At 38.5% G+C, this 18,936-nt stretch overlaps 1 protein-coding gene across 2 annotated transcripts in view; it reads left to right on the top strand.

Moving 5' to 3' along the window:
* Positions 1 to 17,772, top strand: part of gnao1a (guanine nucleotide binding protein (G protein), alpha activating activity polypeptide O, a) — a 100,064-nt gene extending 82,292 nt beyond the window's left edge. Inside the window, exons 7-8 of one of the 2 annotated variants that reach the window (XM_040133998.1) lie at positions 12,507 to 12,660; positions 16,120 to 17,772. In XM_040133998.1, coding sequence (XP_039989932.1) covers positions 12,507 to 12,660; positions 16,120 to 16,307 — 342 coding nt within the window. In that variant the 3' untranslated portion in view covers positions 16,308 to 17,772. Of the gene's footprint in view, positions 1 to 899; positions 1,054 to 4,515; positions 6,173 to 12,506; positions 12,661 to 16,119 lie in introns of those variants that run through there. The other variant, XM_040133997.1, reaches the window with a different exon arrangement.
* Positions 17,773 to 18,936: the final 1,164 nt, after the last annotated feature.

The following is an 18,936-nucleotide window of genomic DNA, read 5'->3' as shown; positions in this document are numbered from 1 at the left end:
TTAGTTAAATTTCCCACCTTAGAAAACACTTGCAAAGCTTTTAATTTGAACGTGTGTTGTTGAAATCAGCTTTCTTCTTCCTCTCCTCATTTATTGATACACTGCTACTTTTATAATTCATTGCTTCTTCTGCCTTCTGCAGTTGGCAAAAATGTAAATTACATAGATTCCCACTCATGGTGAGCAGGTTTGTTCTCATGCATATGCTGCCAGAACGTTTGATACAAACAATAAGGGACATTCTCTTCAAAACATCACTCTACAGTGCCCCTAGTGGTCAAAAACTCCACAGGGGACCTTTAAGTATTCACTTATTCAGTGTACTACAGTTAGAGCAGACAGTAGCTGACAGCTAATAAACTAAAAGTGCATGGCTTTGTCTAACTTAGTGGCAGAAAGCAGCTTACTAATAATTCCTATTACTGATATGGAGATAGACACACACAGACAATCACACACAAATACATGCTCAACAAAAGGAACTCCTCAATATTTCTGTTCTGCTTTCTTGTTTTTATCTTCGCAGTTCCTCTATGTGTTTGGACGGTGTTTTTGTGGTATTTGTGTTCCTAGTGGGTGGGTGGGTGGGGGACATTGGTGAAGTGAGCCTATTGCCAGAACATGCATGCAACACACTGTCATGCACAGCCTGAATGACAGGTACACAGAGAGGAACAGTAAAAACTTTAAGGATTTTTTTTGATGGGCCAGCAGCCCACCAATGCTGCAGTGAGCTGCTGGACCCATCCAGAGTCGCATTACTGCAGTCGCATTACTCTGCAGAGGGCTTTTAATTTGCTGATATAGTGGAAATACTGATGTGCTAGAATCTACAGTATGTGTCTGAGAGAGAGTATGTTTTAAAGGTCATGTAATCCGTACTAATGTCTCTCCAACAGAACCGCATGCATGAGTCTCTGAAGCTCTTTGATTCCATCTGTAACAACAAGTGGTTTAAGGACACCTCCATCATCCTCTTCCTGAACAAGAAGGACCTCTTTGAAAGCAAGATCAACAAGTCACCACTGTCCATCTGCTTCCCTGAATACACTGGTATATATCTATATACTTGAGAGTGAATGTTCATTAATATATACTTTATATTTATATCGGCACTAGGAGGCACTGTGGCAGCTGAGGTAAGGCTTCCCCCACCCAGTGTTCACAAAACAATAAGGAGAAACAAATACTCATATTTTTTAGACTCACAACTTATTAAGGAGTTACTGAGAATTTTAATACAATTTTAACACTAAAACCAGCTCCTGAAAATTTAGGAGTAGTCCAGCTTGATGCCAATCTACTCTGTAGCCAGGTCACTACTTTAAAAGATTTTATGACATCTACCTTTTAAAAATACATAGCCTCAAATGGAACCATGTTTTGAGCTGATCACAATGGTCTGTTGATATAACTAAACAACACACACTACATACATATATAAAATAACTGCAATCCTTATCAGTAATCAGTTTCATCAGAGATAGAGCAGAAAAGTCTGCATCTGCTCTGCTGGTTGCGATTCGTGACATTAGTCTGATCCGAGGTGTGATCAAAAAGTTCAGAGACTGCGCCTATAACAAGCAAAAACCGCACCTGATTTAAATTTGGCTGCCATCGCCTTCAAAGTAGTCACCGTGTGCAGCAATACACTGCTCCCAGCATTCCTGCCACACTTGGAAAGCTCCCTGGAAAACCTGTTCTGTAAGCACGACAAGCACCATCTGCAACTCGCACTGGATCTCCTCTACTGAGTCAAAACAGCAATCCCTTCAGCTTGAATTTCATTTTGGGGAAGAGGAAGAATTTACAGGGAGCCAAATCTGGCAAGTAGAGCAAGTAGGGAGCAACAATTGTGTTAGTGCAGCCAAAAAAACTTGCACATTTTCAACACGCTGCGAGCAGGGATACTGTCGTGCTGGAGCATCCAATTGTCATTACGCCACAGTTCGGGTCATTTGCACCGAATGTCCTCCCTCAGGCACCTCAGGACAGTGCAGTAGAACTCAGCGTTGACAGTCTGACCGTAGGGGACGAATTCACTGTGCAAAACCCCATAAATGTTGAAGAAAACGACTAGCATGCTCTTGGTCACGCTCTTGGCCTGTCAGTCCTTCTTTGGTGTTAGACGCTGCGGGCTCTTCGACTGCGAAGACCGCTGTTTGGTCTGTGGGTTGTAGCCGCAGACCCTATTCTCGTCACCAGTGATGATCGTCACCAGTGATGATCCTTGGCATGAAAGTTGGGTAATCCTGGGCCTGTTAACAGAGATCCTAATAGACTTTGACATGATGCTGCTTCTGCTCAGGAGTCAGGAGCCAGGGCACGAACTTGGCAGCAATGTGGTGTATGTTCAAATTGGACGTCAGGGTTGCCTGAACTGTTCCAATTGACACGTTGAAGATAACGCACAATTGAAATGCATATGCCACTCAAAACACCTCACCCAGCTCATTGCATCATTACCGTAGGCTTTCTGAAGCATTTCAAGGGTCTCTGTTGATTTCCTGAGTTTGACACAGCTGCCAAAGCTCTCTGCTCAAGTCTGAGGTCCTTGGTGAAATTGCAAATAAACGCCTGCAAGTGGTCACAAAAGCGTGTGTAACATGGGACACGATGTTGATCATGTAACATAACACAGAATACTAACTCACGAAAGTTATTGCTTGCACCTGCTGCATGCACATTACCGTGCCAAGCTCTGTTAATTTGCAACAGGAACAGTCTCGGAACGTTTGATTGCATCTTGTATCTGCAGATAGCATGATTGCTAGCATTAGGTACTCAACAGGCAGGGACAGACTGAATCTCCACATTAGTTTAGTCAATTCCCGTGATTTTAACTCTTGTGACAATATTTGTGTGTAGAATCAGTCTGCTTCTCTTGTAGATGCAACCATTAGATTCACCATGAGACAGTCACAGCCAGCTACCAACCTGCAGACATGACAGTCTTGGAAACTGCAGGTGCACATACAATATAGTGGAATTATTACATTCGAAGCTCACAGAACTGTAATTGTTTAGGACAGCTAATATAGCCAGCTATCATCCATGTTACTTTGTAAATAAAAGTAACCTTTATGTGCAGATCACAACGCCTTGTTTTAACTGTGCAGCCATTTTACACATAGAAAAACCACAAATTAGAATTTATCAAATTAATTCAGTATATTTCCCAGCCCAATGTGGAATTAACAAACAAAAAAAAGCGGGTTAAATCAATCACTTTGTATATACGTAGTAACTTAGTTCATTCATGAAGTCGTCATTTATACCACCTCAACCCTGCCCTTTATCTCATCTTTTTAACAGTTTTCTCCAATTTAAGAAAAAGTTTCCTCATCAGCTTTGTGATACTGTAAAAGCTATACTGTATGCAAGACATTCTGAGATGAAGGATAAATGAAGAGGAGGACAAATAGACAGAATAGGAACTAGAAGATGAAAAAGCAGAGCAGAAAAGCTCAGTCTCTGGAACAAAACAAAGATGAGAGTCAAACAAGTATAAAGAGTGAATCGGTGAATGAAATCAGGAGTGTTACCAGCAGTCCAAACAAGAGGAGCTTTAGTGTGAGAGAGACAAGAGAATCTGAGAGACGAGAAACAACAGAACGTGAGAACACCAGAGAAACAGAGAAAGCAAGAGTGTGAGAAAATTGGAAAAAATAGACAGCTCAAGACTGTGGGAAAGCAAGATGGAAAGGGAGACCAAAACAGCAAGACTGTGAGAAAGAGAAAATTAGAATTCCAAACCTGTTTCCTCTCCTCTTCTTCTCCGCTCCTCATCCTTACACATAGCCAGATTCCGTGCTTATTCTGATAAAGCTGCCACTGAAGCAGACAGACAAACTACAGTGCTGCTAATAGCTGAGAGACATAAAGATGTTAGTGATACTTCCAACACAAGGTACTCCAATCACTGAGATCTATCTCCATTCCAAAAGCATTATAACTAGTAAAGCTCTTGATTAAATCCACTGCATGCCAAATGTTTGCATTATAAGCAGAACGTACTCTCCCAGTTCATAATAGACTTAAACTAAAATGGCATATAGTAGATTTGGCACTGCTGTAAAATTAATCAATATACAATATGAATAATGGCTCCGTCTTGTTTGTCCTTCAACCTTCTGTCACAGTCTTGTTCTGTTCTATAAAGACTATAATACATTCGTAATATTCAGAAAATGGCATTTTGGACAACAATATTAAGATATAATATTTTCGATCACATTTCATTTGTCTGTTCAAAGCCATCTTTCCATTTTGTTTGTTGTCCATGTATTATATTTTTAAAGCCTGGCTTGCAGTAAGCACAGCCCGAGGTACACCACAGAGTACACCTCAACAGAATGTATGCTGAGCTAGAAGGCCAAAGGTTTTGTTTTCAGAAAATATCAGAAAATACTGCTGATAAAGAAGATGAGGTACAGCCCACTGATACAAAGGTTTAGATGACAAATGCTTTTAAGCCTTCACCTAACTCCCACTTTATGTCATCTCTCTCCTTAGGTCAGGACACTTACTTGGAGGGAATAGCCTACATTAAGTCTCAGTACGAGAGCAAAAACAAGTCAACCAACAAAGAGGTCTACTCCCACGTGACCTGCGCTACAGACACCAACAACATCCAGTTTGTCTTTGATGCTGTCACTGATGTCATCATAGCGAATAACCTGCGGGGCTGTGGCCTTTACTGATGATGCTGTTAAATGTTAGGCAGTGGATAATGGGTGTTTGACTTGTATTTACCTGCGTAGTTACCACATGGGTAAATACATGTGGTACCTATGTGGTATGTACTACATAGGTTGTGTGGTATATGCCACTTTGGTTGTGTGGCCCATGTCAGTGATGTCATCATGTGACAGCCAGTCAAAAAACAAGGTGTGAGTTGTGTTCATGATGTCCTCATTCTGCTTAACCATAAGGCTGACCATCGGTCCAACTTGACTCTTAATTAATGAATTGAATGGTTGGTTGAGACTTCTTTTAATCTATTTGTCTTTTTTAATTTCCCATGTCAGTTCCTAAAGAAGAACCAGTGGCGCATTCGATTAACACTGTGCTTTGTGTGTTTAATTGTACATAAACTACAAATCTGTTGCTGGTGTTCTGCAAAAATTTTGCAAAATACCCAAGGTTAACTCTTCACGGATAAAACTTATTCAGACATATAGGAGTACCTTACTCAGAACTAGACAGAATGCAGTTTAAGTGCACCCCTCTTAGAGATCCAGGAGTAGTCCTCAAAAATTATAGTGGGAATCACTCTTCTAGATTGAGATTTGAGTTGTCATTCTTGTATGCCATAGATGTGTGCCTTAGTTACATGAAGGACCAATGTGAAACGGCTTTAAACTATGTCATTCAGCAAGTCCTAATCAGGGTGAAGTTCAGTTGACTCCCAGTTTAGTTCAGAAAGACGTTTTTCAGACTTTACTATGTATATGACACATTGAACTGTTTAAAAGATTGCATCCAGCCTACCAAGAACAGATTACAAAAAACTGCTGAATCATCAGAAAAAATTGCATGTCATTAGACACCCTGCTCTTGTGGTTAAGGCAAATACTACTGTGTATAACCAAAACGTTCCTATTTTGATTCCAGCTTGGAACTTTTGTTACTTGTCATACCCCCCTCTCTTTCTCCCTGCGTTTCTGCCAAAAAAAATTTCTGGCGCCGTGTTGTGATATTCTTTTTGTTCATTGATGAAGATCCTTCGCTGTATGTGGTACATTGCATAGTGTCAGACTGTTGCACCTAGCCATACTATGGAGCTCTACAATGGCTAATCTTAAATAAATAAATAAATGCATACATAAAGATATTATGAACTAAATCATAATAGATAAACAGAAAAAAAATCAATCGACTAATCATTGTTAAGTTATTTATAGATTAAAATCTCATTCGTTATAATGAACGTAATTATGTATTTTCACAGTATCTCTTTTATTGAAGTTAATATTTATTTCATAGAAGTTTCTGAGCCTGCCAAGAGGTTGGGGTCATGCGATTGGCTGATGAGTGAGAATAGGGGAATAGTAACTGTGACACTGTTGTGATATGTTACATTATAAAAACAAGTTTAGTTTAGAAGAAAGTCCCTTAATGTCTCCCTGAAATGAAAAGAAACTTTTTTAAAAGTTCATTTTCAAGAATGAACCATAATGAAGTCATTTTGAATTTTATTTGTTTTTATATTTTATGTATATCATTTAAAATATGTTGTATAATTTATATGATTTTTAAGTTTATAATGACTTTTTATTATATATATTTTACTATATTACTTATATTACTTTATTTATTTAATATTGGCTTGTGTGGAGTTCCATATTAAATAGTGCAGTGCGTTTGTGAACACTGGATTCAACAAATAGGACTAATTACTGACACCCTGTCCATTCATCTCATTCTACCCTCCACTGGCCTCAGAGAAATGTATATCATTAAAACATCCTCACATCACCTTCAATATAGCAAAGCTTTGTTCACTGAAAACCACTGAAAACCTGAGGGTACCCTGCAAGAGTTCATAGAGCAGAAATGAAGTATGTTATTTTCTATCAGTGTTGTTACTCCAAAGCCTTAGCGCCAATGTGTTGTTTTAGCCTTGGATGTATTTCACTCAGGGGAAATAAATACTGTAATTGATATTGTGCTTTTGATCAAAGTTAGAAGAGAGTTGGGAATTTTCTTGTTTTTTTTTTTTCACTTAAACTCAAATTTATAGTTAGCAAGGAAGTTGCTATTTATGTAAGAACAAGGCTGCCATCATCCTTCATCACCTCTGGTGATATTTTAGGATTGATTTTCCAGGCTCCCATGTTGCAGCATGCATTGGTCCACTAAAAATCACTTTAAATGACCAAATACAAGAGCTAGCCTGCTGACTCTACCAGAAAATTCCAAGATAATGCTTTAGTGGAAGGTTTGATTTTACTGGGCGCTAGGGCCACATCCCTTGTGTTGACTGCACAGTGTAATATCCCTATTGTCCACCACTTCACCTTAATAAGCCAGAGGTGAGCTTTGAAAAACTGTGTGCTGGTGAGTACATACAGTCCTCTGGGACAAGAATGTCAACCTTGTGACTATTGTTTTAGCCCTGATGTTTCACTTTTTGCTAAATGAGTTCCATATCTGGTGGTGGGTAGATGTCCCAGAGCTGCTGTTGGATTGAGGTTTGAGGTTTGATGTAGTGCACAGCTTACTTGAAATGAAATTTGATGTGTGCTATTTGTAGGAACAGTTCGAATATGAGCCTCAGTATTGAAGCCAGAGAGATGCATGTAATACCAGGAAAATATCATCAGCTCTGTTTATCTGTGGGACTTGACTGAACTGAGGGTGTTTATAGCTGCATTGGTGCTCCCTAGCAAACAGAGGTAGAGAGCTTCTGTATTTATTTATGAGCAAGGCATTTGCTTTATTCCACTCTTCCCTCCACACTCAAACAGCAAGGGCATGTCTCCTCCCTCTGCTCAAAGCTGCAATTTTTTTAAACAGGTAGATGACGTCATCAGTTCTTCGTAGCACACATCTGTGCCAACATTTCCTAATTAGAGACAGAAAGCTGCCTAAGGCTGTTGATCAGCCTCCTTTGTCTGTGTGTGTGTGTGTGTGTGTGTGTGTGTGTGTGTGTGTGTGTGTGTGTGTGTGTGTGTGTGTGTGTGTGTGTGTGTGTGTGTGTGTGTTCCTGTCTATTTGTCTCTATTTTTTGTGTATTCATGTGTGTGCATGTTTTACAGATTATATATAGTTACCTGAATGTGTGTCTGTTTGATAGTACAGGAAAGGTAGTTGTGTGTGTGTGTGTGTGTGTGTGTGTGTGTGTGTGTGTGTGTGTGTGTGTGTGTGTGTGTGTGTGTGTGTGTGTGTGTGTGTGTGTGTGTGTGTGTGTGTGTGTGCGTGCGTGTGTGTGTGCGTGTGTGTGTGTATGTGCTCGTGCGTGTGCAGGTGTCTTGATGCATGCACGCACACACTAGTGAACGTGTGTGCGTGTTGTGTAAGAGACAACATCAGCCCGTGGATTAATTACCCAGAAGGCTTCCTTCTACCCTTTCCATACAGACAGGCCCTAGACACAAACATGCACACACATGCACTGAAGATACACACACACATGGGACTTCAAAATGTCACAACACCTTACTTGCCAGTGCCAAATAATACCACAGTATCCAACCAAAGAGCCTCAGATGTTTTTTGATTCTTTTGCCAAACAGGAAACTGCAGCCACTTGTGCTTAAGGCATTTAGTTCATCATCTTTTCCTGTGATGCATTACATCCGTTACATGATGTGAAAGTAAAGCGAGCTTTCTGAATTAACTGTTTGACTGTTGATTTCAGGAAGATATGACTTAAAATATACATAAAACATCAAGTCTCAAGTATTTGGTCTGAAATGAATGCAAAGAAGGTTAAACGTTTTTTCTGTCTCTATCAATTCACTTTTTACTTCTCTTGTCACTCGTGTCAGTGGTACTTTGTGCATAGAAGCTTCTGTCCTTTTTTAAATACATACGCACATTAAGTGTGCATGTGTCCAGTTTTGTTTGTCATTTGCATAGAAGCCAACCGAATACTGTATTTCACACTGACGTGCTGAAGACAATGAGCATCTGTGCATAATATTTAAATTGGAGGGTTCTCTAAATGCAGCACGCAGAAAAGACAAAAGAAACTACTCTCTGATCACTTTAACTTTTGTACTATGGTAGAATCATGCCCTTGAGCAGTTAAATTACAGGATTTTTCTGTAACGTGTTTGATTCAGCATTAGTTGTACGAAGAATTTTGTTTAGCCTCTTCCTCACATAATGCAGAACAGGACAGTTGTGGACACATTGCTGTTATAATTTAACAAAGGCACCCCTCCTAGCCTAAATTGTTTTTCGATATGGCTCTTGACTTTATGCCTGACAGCCCTAAGGGCAGCCAGTAGTAGACACAGTACTGCAGTAGTAGCAGTAGACACAAGGTGTGGAAAAAAGTTAGCAAGCTCCAGTTCACATTTAGATTGTTTATTTGTCTTCAGGGTGGCAATGGCAACATACTGTTAGAGCTTTGTCTTTCAACCTTCATGCGTGTATTAACGTGAGGAAGTGCACAGAATGAGACTTATCCATGATTCTGCTCTAAAGATTATTCAGTGGCATACTAAGTCAGTCAGAGTGATATCAGATGCATTTAAAAGTGAATTACCCCTCAATTTATTCACAATATGTAACAACATTTGAATATATTACTATGTTAGCAAGGATTTGAATTTCAAGGGGCCATCTGTGTTTTTGCATATCCAAATCAATTGCACCAAACCCCATACACTATACTTTAAAAATACTGTATGTTTCCAACCTTTCAGCGAGCCTTTGGTTTCACTTCATTTTAATAGAGCATTGACGTCAGCTTGCAGACACTTAAAATTTGTTTTTCCGGTAATCCATCACATTGTGAGCATCATGTTGCTCATGCTTTTACTGTTGTCAAAGTTACCACTTTGTAAAAAGGCAAATTTTTCAGTGCAGATTGATTTTATAGTCTGCACAGCATTACATCTCTAAAACAATGCAAACATAGCAAACAGAAGCAAAGACATGATGTTAATTGTGATGGATTGCCTAACTCAAACAAGTTACAAAACTATTTGAAGTTGAATAAAAATCAAGTGGAAGTCTAGAAAAAGATTAATCAGCCTAGTTTCAGCAGAGAGTGGTACAGCAAAATTCATGTGTGTATTCACAAGCTAACTGCTAACATGCTAGTCAAAATACACATTTCATTCAATAAACGAGTCATAAGAGGGAAAAAATTAGCCCTCTGAGCTAGCTGGCTTGCTTATTGTCAGTTATTAGGCTTATGAGCTTGGTCACTAACAGGACAATAAGTTCATACAGTGTAATCAAGAAACGTATTTGAAACATCAGCTCTTGTCTCATATCTGTTTTGTAGAGCAGTATCTACCTTGACAGAGGGGGTTAAATAAAACTGGAACTACTTAAGCTACAACATCATCCTCCATTTTGGCTCTCCATTCCCTCAGAGGTCAGCATTTGCCAGACAGCTGGCTATTGGTCAATCGAGCAAATTTGCATGTCAGAGTTCAACAAAGAAACTTAAGATAAAACCTTGCCAGTTCACTAATCATGGCAATTGCATTGAAATGGATTGATTCTGCAGCAAAGTTTTTGCCATTTTAAACGTTGGTGTGACAAGTCCTTTACAATCTTAAACACACTAGCATGATCTTAGAAACTATAAATTCTAAAGAATACGTGATATGTAAAAAATTGACAACATAGCCACTGCTATTAAAAGTAACTCTGAAACTAAATAAAACTAACTTTTTTATTGGAGGTAAATAGAGTGGAGTAGTTTGATTAAGTGCTCTACTTCATCCTACTGAACTCTTTTGAAGAGTAAGACAGTTACTTAAACTGAGAAGGGTGTAGTCCTTTCACAAGCATAAAAGATGTCTGATCTCCATATGATCTTTTGATTTCCTCTGCGTCTTTGTTTCTTACACGTAAAGCTCTTCACTTTCTCCCTCTGATCCTCTCCAGCCCACCTCTCTCTGCAACACTGAAGCTGTAAAGCTATTAGTGGTTTGTAAGGTGGAGACAGGATTGATGCTTCGACAGAGAACAATTATGAGCAGAACACTGTGTGTGTGCATATTTGCATATATTTGGGCATGTACTGTTTATGTGTATGTGTTTGTACTTTTCACAACCTGTCTCTAGTCTTGATGAATTACCAATGAACCACGAACAACCAGTGGTAAATCACATCAACAGGCGAGGCCAAGAGAATAGTGGACAATGTTGTTTATGTCCTGCTTCAGTCCCAAATAAATAACGGATTCCCATATGCTGCAGTGAAGTAAAGATTTGTGGTTAATGTAATCTAAGGCCATGCTAGAGAGGGTTGATGGGTAATACTGGTTGGTTTTTTTTTTCAATGGCTGGCTCTGGTGCGGATAATATAATCAGTGGTCCATTCAGGTAACAAAGGTCATGTGTTACTACTTTTCTGGGCAGCAGGTGGTTTTACAAAAGAAATGTAAGCACGTTGTGCCAAGTCAACAGCAATATAGCAACAAAAAAAAACAAAAAAAACTAAAAAGCTGTTGAAATGTCACAATGGCAGCCAAATGAAGAACTATTCAGACTGAATTTCAATCCCAAAATTTTGTGCCAAATGTTTTCCATGTGAGGTTTTAAATTAGCTCCTGTGTTGTCTTTTTGCTGACCTATTTACGCTTCAAATTTAGAAATTGAGTTTTGCCTGCAAATGCTTTTGCGTCATCTTATAATATGTTCACTTCCCACTCAAATTTGTCAACAGATGAAATGAGCAGTTAAGCCCTTGCAAAGTCAGGGAGATCCCTGTTCTACTGCTGGACTGGGAGACAAGTCAGAAAGCCGCAGGGCACATGACCATAATGAACTTGGGTAGAATTAAGGAGGCAGAGTATAATTTGGTAAATGTCCTTATACTCATGCTCTCAATGCTGCAACTGTTTAATTTTTAATGTCCATTTAACCCTTTTATTCACTCTGCTTCAATACCGACCAAAACCTGTTCATACTGTACAGATCACCTACAGCAAATGTGTGTATTATATGTATGTTTGCGTATGTATGTGTGTGTGTGTGAGTGCTGTATTTTACTGAGCACTGTGGGTTAAATGTATCTGCTGTAATTCCCTCACTGCTGTGATAATTTATTGAGCGTTGTATTTATACATAAGAGAAATGATAATAAAGCACCACATGAGTAACTTGATATGTGTGATTATTTTCCTGTGACGTAATTATTTTGTGTCTGTCCTGTGTGTGTGTGTGTGTGTTTGCTTGCATTTGCAGAATATTGGAATGGAAATGTTTAATTGTGAGGAATGAGTTTGTTGATATTTTTCCTTACATTTCCTTCTCTCTCTCTCTCTTTTCCTCTCAGTGTTTTCCTCAACTATAATTATTTATTGAAAATGTTGGAAAGTATTTCCTGAACAGGCCCTCTTTGTAACATTGCCAATGTTTCTTATTGGAATTTCAGTGTGGGATGTTTTTATGTACCCTTTCTTCTCTCTCTTATCACTGTTTTTTGTCTCTCTGTGCAAAAGTAAGCAAAGTTGTCATTTACATAGTTTGAACTCAGGACTGGCCGTAACAATGATATTCTTTCCTCATTCTACCTGCTCATCTCTCGCACACTGTAAACGTTGAAGGCTGGTGGTAACTTTAACTTTTCCCTTCTTTCCTCTTCTCTCTTTATCATCATCCGTTTGTTTTTCTTTATATCTTTTCTCACTCTTTTTTTTTGCCCTCCCTATCATCTCTTCTCTCCCTCTCCTTTCCTCCTTCCCTCTTCCTTTCACTTGTTCCCTTAATGTCACCTAACCCCATCTTTCCCTCTTTGTTCTTCTTTCTGTCTCATTCTTTTGCAATCTTTTCCATCCCTTTCTTTTTCTTTCCTTGTCCCACCACAGAATCGCATGCATGAGTCTCTGATGCTGTTCGACTCCATCTGCAACAACAAGTTCTTCATTGACACCTCCATTATCCTCTTCCTCAACAAGAAGGATCTGTTTGCAGAGAAGATCAAGAAGTCTCCGCTCAGCATCTGCTTCCCAGAATACACAGGTAAAAAAAAACTTAAAACATTTTTGTGAGTGCAGTGGTGAGACATAGCAGCTCACAAAACACATAAGTAGTAACAAAACTTGATGGGTGTACAAAATTGATTTCTTAGAGAACACAAAAAGCTGTGAAACACTGAAACTGTATCTAGTAACACAGGACAGAAAAAGCACACAATATACCATAAACTGACTGATCAAGCAGACGGACTTTTGCTAGGGTACAAAATTTAGAAAAACTTGACAAAAAAACGTTCAGTTTGTCAACATTACTGTGGAAACAGGTTTACAGGACTGTTCATCTTTAGACTGGTGCAAAAGAGAACCACTATTACATAAAAGTCAGTCTCAAAAAATGTATAGTTAATACAGTTTTAAAGGAATAGTTTGACATTTTGGGAAATACATTAGGGAATTCGCTTTCTTGCTGAGAGTTAGATGAGAATATTGATACCACTGTTATGTCTGTACATTAAATATGAATCTACAGCACCAGCTGCCTGGTTCGAATCCGGCCCAGGCCACATGCTGCATGTCAGCCCGTCTCTCTCCCTTGCCTTTCCTGTCCATCTCTCTGCTGTCACTGTTGTCAGTAAAAACAAAATGGCTATAAAATTTAAATTTAAAAAAAAAAAATGAAGCTGCAGTCAGCAGTTTAGCTTAGCATAAAAACTGGAAAGAGGGGGAAACAGCTAGCTTTATTCTATCCGAAGGTAAGTAAAATTTGTCTACCAGCACATCGGAAGCGCAATAATTAAAACTTTATGTCTCATTGCTATAATTCATGCAAAAACCATAAGTGTAAAAGGTTAAAAACAGCATTTCCAAAAAATAGTCCAGCATATAACCCCCCCATTAAACAGCAGATTTTCACTTTTGCATTTTTGTTTTGTACAAAGTAAATATATATAACATGTTAATTAGTGAACTCTGGAAAGAGAGGAACACTAGTTTAAATGATATGATATAAAAGTATGAAGGACTACCATCCATCCTATCTAAATGTGATTCCTAGAAGTGTGATGGCTTTTTATTAAACCCCTCCCATGTTTGTGGACACTGACAAACCTCTGCTCAGTACAGTAGATAAGAGCCAAACATTTACCGTCAATGAGTTATAAAGTATTCTAAGAAATTTGGCACTTTAAATCAGAGTTGTTCACAGGGTTGAGTCAGTTTGACTTATCGTGAGAGATATAGCTCAAACAAAATAACCAAATGTATGATGTCACCTGTTTGAAGAACTGTGCAACTGAGGTTACCGGTTCAGTCAAAAGAACAATATACAGCACATGAAAATTTACTTGACTGTGTTTAAGAGGACAGCAGAGGAGACACTGATAAAGGGGAGGGAGTAATGGGGAGTAAAGGGAGCTAAATAGGGAGTAATAAAAAAGGAAGAGATGGAAATAGCAGAGAGGCTGAAATAGAAGCTGTGAGGGGGGGAAGAAAGTAGATTTCACGTGGAGCTAAGCTGCAGATGTAGCTGTGGCAGAGAAAATAAAAGGGATTGGGAGTAAGAGAGCAGGTGACAGTCAGGCTTGGTCAGCCATGAAGATGGAAGAGAGGAGATGGCAAGTGAGAGCTGTCTCCTGCCCTCCCCACACATGCAGCTCTCTGAGCCGATCCTATTCATGTCTGTTTCTCATGCTTTGCTTATTTTCTGCTAACTGCCTCGATAATCACAGTAAGTCTATCTGACATATTCCATCTCTTTTTCCCTCCCTCATAAAGCCCTCCATTACCTTCCTGTGAGAGGCCACTTAGAATAATGTTTTTAATCCCTCAAATTTGTGCAACGGAGGTAAACTAACCAGGGGGGGAAAAGTGTTATGGATCATGAATCCAAAGGAGTTTCAGAAATAAAGATCATCAGAATTGTAAATGGCTACTCGTGCAATTTTCAGTGTCATTGCACTTCCATAAAGTCAGGGGAATGTAAGTTACAAATTAAAAAAAAAAAAAAACAATGGTTAAAATCAGTGCAGAAGAGGCAGTCATGTTACAACTTTTTGCACTTAGCATATTAACTAAATGTAACTCAATAGCATCTTAGTTGAGCTAACATTAACTAATGTTATCATTTCAGAGACTGACAGGACAGTCTGCTCTGAAGTCTGGAGGGCTTCATTAGAACAGTAACCTTATTGATGTGATGTAGTGTGAAGGAAAAACCTTAACTGTCTTAATAGTTCTCACCATAAATGAAATTTGAATTAATTATAAAAAATATATGTATGTTTATTCTTATTTTCTGATGTTTCTTTCATGATTGTTACTTTATGTGTTAGTTGAGCAAAAATGTAAAAAAGTGGGTGTGTGACGCTTAAATTGTACCACTCAGCAACCCTGGAATGTGTCTAAATAATATTTAACAGATTCATTGCCATAATAATGGCTTTTCAAGGTCGTAATATCACTACAACCAGGGATGCAAATTTTAAGCACGTTAAAAATCAATAGCTGGTTAATCATCAACAATTTATAAAATACGGTCTTTTTCCATAATAAAACCGTTTAACCATTAACCACTGACATGACCTATGTTCGCCACAAAATAAGAATAAATAAGGAATTTAAAAGAACAGATTAAGTGAGCAACAAGTTATTTGAATTATAAATCAGACAACATAAAATAATTTTTTTGTTTAAAACTCCTGTCTGTCACTATTCAACGATTGGCCAGAAAATGCTGCACAACTACCAGACTTCACTGGACAACATACATTAGATCAGACTAAACATGTTGGACATATCTAACAATTAAAATAAAGTCTGAACCATTTTTCCTTTATCATAAAGGCTGTAGCCTTCAATGGTAATAAGCTGTCACTTTATGAAATAACGATGAAACAGGTTATGCCAGTCTCCCCACAGCGAAGTCGGGTTTCTCTGGTTTTATATAGGATAATACGTATACCTTATCTACATGATGGAAGGGACTTGAGCGCTGCTAAAGTTATTACAGCCGCTGGAAACACCTGCTCAGCTGGGACGGATTTCCTGGGGATGCACAAGTACTGTCTCTTTTTTTGACAAAACTTTATCAGTTATGTCAAACTTCATCCAGAGGCGTAACTGGGTACTACAGCAAACTCCAGTACATTTTCTGAGTGTTAGACTACACATCCTTGTCTACTGCATTGTTAGTTAATATATTTTTAATCTATTAAATTATTGACAGCAATTATTCAATAATCAATTCATCATTGACATTGGTGAGGTTTGGTAGGGCATCTTTGTTTCAGCAGATACTGTGGTGCAACATGTGAACACACAGGCATGAACACCCTTATGTACACCACACACAAACACACACATACACAAACATGGGATCCCGGGAAATATTGGGAACTCAACTTCCGGCATTCTGTAAAATTGGGGTAATTGTTCTTTATAAGTCGGATGTTGTATGAGACCTGTATCATCTCTGTTTCTCTCTATCCCTCTTTTCTCTCTCCAGGACCCAACACCTATGAGGACGCAGCAGCTTACATCCAAGCGCAGTTTGAGAGCAAGAATCGCTCTCCAAATAAGGAAATCTACTGTCACATGACCTGCGCCACGGATACAGGAAACATCCAGGTGGTGTTTGACGCCGTGACCGACATCATCATCGCCAACAACCTCCGAGGGTGTGGCTTGTACTGAGCATGCCCACAGACCCTGTAATACCCCCCCTTTTCCCCTCCTCTCTCCTGCCCTTCCTGTCCTCCTCCTCCCTCCTCATTCCTGTTCCTTTGACACTGCTGTGGATATGATGATGGTGATCATGACGATGATGATTATTTAAAGAAAAACGAAAGAAAAATGCAACTAGGTACATATTAATAATGAGGATAATTTAAAAAAAATAGGCATACGTATATATAAATATATATATATAATGTTTTTAGTTCTTGTCTCTTCTCTTCCTGCTCCAACTTCCCCTCCTGAAGATATTTGGCCTGCTGCCAAGCAAACAAATTTGTTTTAGTAGAAAACACAAGACCCTTCAGCCTTGAAAACTTCTTAAACATAGTCGATGAAAGCCTCCATTCCCATTCTTCTCTCTTTTTCTTTCTCAGCCATGTCTTTTGTTGGTAACATAAACAAAACCTGTACTTTGTTTTGCAGATTTTTTTTTTAATTATTACAAGGAATTTGACTTCTGTTTTATTTTTGTTGATCGTGTGTATATTTATTACATGAGTATCAGTCTGTACACTGATTTTTATTCACATTTTTGCCTCACCTGACACCTTTATTTGTTGTTGTTGTTTGTTTGTCTTTTCTGCTATAGATAGTGATTATGTAATAAAAAGGTTTTGTTGCAATCTGTGAAAATGTCAATAGAGCTAAAAAACACCAGACAGGTCAGCCAAAACCTTAAAAACAACTCTTGAGACCTGCTGAAACTGACAACGCTGATTTTAACATTAGTCTTTTGTTTACATTAGCCAAGACATTTTAAGATGTTTGTTGTCAATTTCTTTTTTTTCCTTTTTATTTTTGAGAAACTTGTTATCATTGCATTCGAGACCTGGTTTTCATCGACAGAAAGTGAGGCTTCCTGTTTCCCATACCTGGCCTCAGCCATTAGCCAACCATTGGTCATGGCCGAGCCTGAGAGCCAATAGTGTGCTAAATGTCCTATCAATGCCATGTAACAGAGGTACTATACTGTAGATAGCTACGCTTTTAGAAGCAAGTACACAATGTTATAACTTAACCTTCCTCACTGTTATAACCTGTAGATCTACTAACATTCTCCGTGTAAGGAAACTCACTCCTGGTTTGATGATGGTTGATTAATTTATTAGTTTATTTATTGATTGATTGTCCTACACCTGCCTATCCTACTCATACATACCTGTCTGTCTCTTTCTCTTCATTTAGACACCACCACCATGCCTTTACTTCTTTGACATCCATCCATCTTTCTTTCGTTCTGCCTTCTTTTAGCATGATGCCCTGGTGCCAAGATTTTGGGGTCTAAGGCCCCCTTCTTTTTTGCCAACCCTTTTCTCCAACCCTCCTCTTTTCCTGTTCATCCTAAAGCCCTGACACATATAGCATGAAATACCCAAGCCTTTGTATAAAGAGACCAGTAAAAAAAAAAAAAAAAAAAAAAAAAGCTTCTCATCGATACTGTTCAGATAATAATAAAAAAAATCCTTTTAATAAAAATTGCAAAAGATGAATAAAAAAGATAGGAAAAATACAAAAAAGAGCTACGATGGAGACTGAAGGAGAGAAGTGATTGGTTCTTGAATTGGATGGGGCCGGGTCAGATATTAAAAAAAGTGAGTCATTGTTTCAAAGGTTAGAAAAGTCATGTGGGAGGCTTGGAAGAAGAAGTGTAGATTTTGGGATTCTTGCAGTGACAGTAGAATTCAAAAAAAGGACAAAAAATTACTGTTATTACTACAATAATTAATAAACCCAATGAACATGGGAATACCACAATATCAACAACAACAATGATCATGATAATCCTGTAATATTCTCAAGAGATAATCTTTCTTGTGCTTTGTAGCTACAGAACTTTTTTTTCTCTATATCTCCCTTTTTTAAATAAAAAGAAATTGACAGCGAGCTGATTTGGAACCGCGGCGATCTCAGACCGTCCCCGTGTTGTTGTAATGCTCTGAACTGTGCCCCACCCCCCTCTCCTTTTACCGTTTTGCCTGTTTCCCTGCATTAAAACCGTGTCCTCACTTTAGCCTGACTCAGAACAATTAAATATAATATTATAACAATATCTATTTTTTATTATTTCAGAAAAAAACCAACCACTTTTTTTGGGGAGAGCACGTTTCTCGCTGCGTTCGCTAGTTAGGGACGCCGCATGTTCACACATCAATGCTGTATAAAGTCATGCTCCTTTCTTCTTCTTCTTCTTCTTCTACTTCTTCTTATCTCTGTCTCTTTTCACTTTGACACGCACCTTCCAGGTCTACAATGAAAAGCACAGTTCTCACGTCTCACACACACACACACTTGCGCACACTCACACATTCACACAGAATAAGTAGATTTGGAAATTTGTTATCTATTCATACCTACTCTATGTTACCCCCTCATCAATCTATCGATATATAGACCTTTCTTTCTTGCCATCTTGATTTTTAGTTTTTAAAAGAGAAAACAACTGTGTATAATGACATGATATACCTGTTTTTTTGGCATTCTGTTGCTGTTTCCTTCATTATTTTTTATTTTACCTCCTCTATGTTCTGTTGTTTACCCAGTGAATGCTTTTTTCTGTGCAGCTTTTTTTCTCTCTCTCTCCCTCTAC

Source organism: Xiphias gladius, chromosome 8, assembly GCF_016859285.1.
Source record: "Xiphias gladius isolate SHS-SW01 ecotype Sanya breed wild chromosome 8, ASM1685928v1, whole genome shotgun sequence".
NCBI classification, from domain to species: Eukaryota; Metazoa; Chordata; class Actinopteri; order Istiophoriformes; family Xiphiidae; genus Xiphias; species Xiphias gladius.
Note: the sequence above shows the minus strand (reverse complement) of the source record. Positions and strands in the feature narration are given on the sequence as shown.